The 5,250-nt window shown below is 41.0% G+C and overlaps 1 protein-coding gene across 1 annotated transcript; it reads right to left on the bottom strand.

Moving 5' to 3' along the window:
• Window positions 1–2,795: 2,795 nt before the first annotated feature.
• gas1a (growth arrest-specific 1a) lies at window positions 2,796–5,010 on the bottom strand. The gene has a single exon (XM_082554780.1). It carries the CDS (start codon window positions 4,408–4,410, stop codon window positions 3,634–3,636), a length of 777 nt encoding a protein of 258 aa, XP_082410906.1. The 5' UTR covers window positions 4,411–5,010; the 3' UTR covers window positions 2,796–3,633.
• Window positions 5,011–5,250: the final 240 nt, after the last annotated feature.

Raw genomic sequence — 5,250 nt, 5'->3', positions numbered from 1 at the left:
CTTAAGGTCATGTGTGTATATATATATATGTGTGTGTGTGTGTGTGTGTGTGTGTGTGTGTGTGTGTGTGTGTGTGTGTGTGTGTGTGTGTGTGTGTGTGTGTGTGTGTGTGTATATCCCTAAGAGTTATAAAGACTTCTTTTAATTCAATGTGGAAAAAAAATAGGACGAAAAACAACATAACAGTATATATATATATATATATATATATATATATATATATATATATATATTTGTAAGAATTATTATCAGTTCTATTAAAGGCAGCCAAACATCAAATCTCCAGCATCAGTGGTTGAGAGGTTTGCTCCTTGTAAACATTGTGCTGTGATAAGCATGAGGTGAAGGGGCGAAGTGATCTGCATGGGGTGTAGTGTGGGCCGTTTTGTTCAAGAGGCCAAAGAAACAGAGCTTGGAAGTGAACTGAGCTCACTGAAGCAAAGTTGATGGCAGAGATACCTTACACATTCTCAAAGAGCTGGAACACAAACAGCCACAGTTTGTAAATTAAACCCAAAACCACCACCACCCCACACCCAACACACACACACACACACACACACACACACACACAGACAGTGCTCTATGTATGCTGAGGACGACAGAGAGCAAGAGAGGAGTGTTTAACGACAGAATCAGCTGTGATAACTCTCCATTTCTGAGGCACTTTTTGTGGCTGGTTAATTTATTTAGTTTAACTACAATAATCCTTTAAAACCACAGAAAAAATAAATAAACTTTGGCTTGTGAGCTAAACACTATGAAATATATTCAAGCCCTTGTCGTACATCACTTCCATTTTCTGACAAGCAGGCAACTTTCGTGAGATTTTTTGCACTTCATTCATCCATTCACACACACTGCACATTATTATAGCCTAATCAACGCATGCTGCGCCTTTTCTAAGTGCTGAAACTGCCTGAACAAATGCGAGAGGCAAAAGAAAGACAAGGAGGAGGAGGAGGGGAGGACAGGCTGGGCTACAGAGCTATTCTCCTGCCTGGAAAGCTTCATGCACGGTGGATCACATTACCGGCACTGCAAGAAACTGACAAGGTATTTCGTTTAGGCGCTACGGGATCTGGGGAACTCTTTGCAAGCAGCAAATATATAGACAGCATATTTTTTCTGCCTAATGTCAATTTTCTTCTGCAATATCTAAAAGATTGCAAGTAATCTTTTCTTGCATTAATGCTGTATTCTTGTAATTTACTTAAAGCTTAGGTATCAAAGTAAACAAAGCAGGTAAAAAATAAAATTAAAAAACATCTTCAAAAATACACAGGGCACATTACATGCATATTCAAGATAAAACACCCCTCACTAGGCTTGTCATGTGTTTTCTTCTTCTGCTGTTCTTCTTACAGTGGAGGTTTGAGACCCAAGCGGCAGCAGATCGTTCCCACATGCTTCCCCGTCGTTCGGCTCTCCAGAGGTGTCAAGCCAGCCTGAAAGAATGAAGTGCCTCCCCATTGTGCTACCCAACTATTATGTGCTTAACATTTCCATGACAAAGATGCCACTCGACTTCTCCTCCATCCATTCAGCTAGAGTACCCTTGTCCCCCCTCTAATAAAACATTTTGCAGCAAATCACTGATTCAAAGTTACCCAAAGCTGACCGGAGAGGCGTGGCAGATTTGCAATATCTCTTGCAAAAAATATTTCTGCAAATAGTACTACTACTAATGATAATTGAGCTTACAGTGCATACCCCCACACATGTGATATTCAAATTAAAAGGTCAATAAGTATAATTTCTGTTAATTTTGTGGAACTGAAGCTAATTAATGAATAGTCAATACGCTTTCGCTACATGACTTAAATATGCCAGTAATGTCACAATGACATGACTTTAAATAAAAAATAACAACAGCGTAATAGTCAATGTTTCTGATATGGTAACGTGTTAGTTTTAAGCAATGCCTAGGCTTGAATATAACGCTAATCTAAAAAAAAAATCATATGACTGTTTGTAAAGTGTCCTTAGTAGAAAAAAAGAATATAGACTGTGATTTTAACAGCCAGTAAATTCTGACACCTGAGTTTAGTGCCCTCGGGTGTTGTTGGAGGGAGAGGGTGTTTTGTTGATTTATGGCGACAGTTGCTTTTGACAACAGGCAGCTAAATCAAGACATAGCAGGTCATTAGACTATCAGTCAGCAGAAGAAGCTGGCCTGCATTTAGTTGAGTTTACCGTCATCTCACAAACTGAAGTTGGGAAATGTAGGTTTGTTTCACAATTGCATTTGGCTTTAAAATGAAACTATTAAGGTTTGATCACTATTATGAGACAAAAATCTTAAAACAAAAATGGAATCAGCTCAACCACAGCCCTGAGTTTTTTTACCAAATCACTTAACATTTTATTATTATACTAAATAAACTGAATACAGCTTCTTAATAGCAACGTATGTAGCTATAGATCAATGTCTAATCAAAATGTGCCCTTTCAACCTTTATTATTATGCAAAGGTGAAAAGGATTTATAGAAATAAAAATACCACTGTGCAAAATAAAAATTTTATTTACTTATTACAGAAAAGTAGGTATAGAACAAGTCACTCCAAACTGATGTAACTTAAAGGTGGAGGGGTGTCATCTGGGGATTGTTTTTTAAAAAAAAGAACTGATACTTTTCTCTTTTCATAGTGGATTTTGTTACTGTTCAATCTGATACTGATCAAAGAATTGTGTGATAATGGTCATCAGACTCCATGTCACTTTTATCTGAGTTAAGGCAAAATACCGTATAGGAAGTAATGTTGCAAAATTAACACTCACAGTCAAGAATGATATCTTCAAGTTTCCTTTATGCCTTCTATAAAGGTATGTCATTAAGGCAGTCATACAGTGGATTTAGACATTTCTTTTTTCTGGGCTATAAACAGTGAATAAATCATCTCATAGCCTAAAACATATAAGATTCTCTGGGGGGGGGGGAATCTATATAGGCTATACAAATATATACAATGTACACTATATTCAGTCAAAGAAAAACCAAAAAAACTTCCCTTTAAAGCTGGAATTCTCGGTGTTTATTCACATGATGGTGATTTGGATGTAACTAGGTGGTATGTAATAAATTAGGCTACAGCTTTACTTTAACACCTAATCTATTTACACTGGATTCCAACATTAAATATGTGTAAATCAAATGAATCAGCCTGATGCCAAGGGGCAATGGCCTGTCCTAAAATATGTTCACACACACGCACACAAAAAGATTGGCAGTGCAAAGCATATATTGATTATACTGATACCATTATACTGTTACCAAAACAAGCCAACTCTTTCTCTTTTGTGACAACTTTACTATCAGTCTGTGACAGAGAAAGTGGGCATTTCTATTTAGCTTATCACACAAACAAAACACAACTGCGGAGTCATAAGTGGTGTGGTTTGATAAGAGAAACAGTTTAGATAGCTTTCTGGCCTCATTTGCATAGAAATATCCCGATTTGATATCCTTCAGAGTCTTAAACTCGTTTCAAAGAAGGTTTACTTGCGCCAAAAGCACTCCCCTTTAATCTTTGAGGCTCTATACTTTCACTATAGAAGCAGGTCAAGGAGTGACAAAAGTTTAGATTGCCTTTTATCCGGACAATAGACGGGGCAGTTTGTGAAACGGGGATTAAAAGAGGGGTAAAAGAGCTAAAACGGGTGGCAGCAGGGTCAAAACATACTGGGCAGCTGGGAGAGAGGCTCCGCTCTCTGGTTCTTCTGTATAATCCTTATACCCGTCTTCGTCATCTTCGTAGGACCCACTAGCCTCATATCTATCGGGCCTTTCGAAGCATAACGCCTTCATGCTGTTCTTGACAAACTCACAGATGGCCCTTTCTGTGCCATCACATACACACGTTTCCAGCTGCTGACCCTTCGGTATTTTACGCATGTTCGCGATCACATTTAGGCATGCGTTTGTGCACACTGCCCCGCTGAAAAGTTTCCCGCAGTGTTTCAAATACTCGTGCATAGCCGAGCTGCACTGAGGGTCTCTCTCGCACTGGTGCCGGGCTTCCGTGCAACCGGTGCTGGTAGTCCTTGGCAAGCAGGGCTCTATGGCCCGTTTGGTATTTGTGCACATCGAATCGCGGCCGCAGCTGCAGTCCTCCAGAGCCGGCCCGCTTTTAGTCAGATTGAGCTGGATGAGCGAGGCGATGCAGTGGCTGGGACACTTCTTCTTCTCCCCACTCAACACTGGTTGACAAGCGCGAATGTAGTGTTCGTACGCGTAGTTGCATTCAGCCTCGCTTTGGCAGTTCATGATGGCTTGCCAGCATATCAGTCGCCGACCATGGGACGGCGAAGCCAAGGATAAGTAGCCAAAAAACAAAATCAAGCAGCCAAGAGGCCAAACAGTTCTGCAGACGCTCTGTACCAGTGCACCATTGTACCAGTTTGCCATTGTTATGGCTGCAAAGAAAAAGAAACGATAAAACTCACAGCCGTGTCATATGTGAAACTTCTACACTACTTCCATGGATATTGTCTTCGTTGGATAATTTTATTATATAATGTTATTATTCCGAGGCAGATGGTGTGTCATAGGCCCGTGTGTAGGCGTTCAACAGGCTGGCAATGCGTAATCCGGGCTCCATAAACCCGTCAGTGCTGATCCACTTGAGCCGGATTCTTGAGCGAACTATCTGTTATCCGTACATGATTGGGATGGAAACTGAAACAGTTACTTAAAGTAAAATACACAGCAAAAAGTTGTCCATAAGAGTTTCTGCAGCGTCTCACTCCATGGCAGTGTTTCGGGGCTCAGCGATTCCCCGTTGCGTTCCCTTGCGGATCTCCACCAACTAGCCAAGCGAAGTCCCGAGTACGTGGACTGCACCGGGTCCTTAAGCAGTCCGTGTGCGCACGGAAGTGCCAACAAACAGTGCACGGGGAAAACAACAATCCTTGTGGGTCGCAAAGTGGTCCTCTACTCTCTCCCCTTTGACCATTTGTCTTTCGGTTATTCAGCCCCCTCAACATACATTAGCGAAGTGGCTCTCATTGGCTCGTCACTTGTGGGTTTCTACGTAGCGGTGGGCGGGAGCTGAGGGTGGGAGGAAGATGGTCTTGGGAAACAACTTCAGACTGATGCTTTGGAGAGAAGATTTAGTAAAGGCAACGGTGTTCTCAATTATCCAGAGAAATTATTTTAAGACCCTTTTCTATGCTCACTCAACTTACAAAATCACGTGACAGCAGCTTCTAAAGGAAATCCAAGTTTTTCAGGGAAATTATATTTCCC

Source organism: Aulonocara stuartgranti, assembly GCF_965226115.1.
Source record: "Aulonocara stuartgranti genome assembly, chromosome: 12".
In the NCBI taxonomy this organism is placed as follows: Eukaryota; Metazoa; Chordata; class Actinopteri; order Cichliformes; family Cichlidae; genus Aulonocara; species Aulonocara stuartgranti.
Note: the sequence above shows the minus strand (reverse complement) of the source record. Positions and strands in the feature narration are given on the sequence as shown.

Excerpts from the sequence above, each read along its gene's own strand:
- gas1a (XM_082554780.1), bottom strand. The coding sequence starts at position 4,410 with ATGGCAAACTGGTACAATGGTGCACTGGTACAGAGCGTCTGCAGAACT.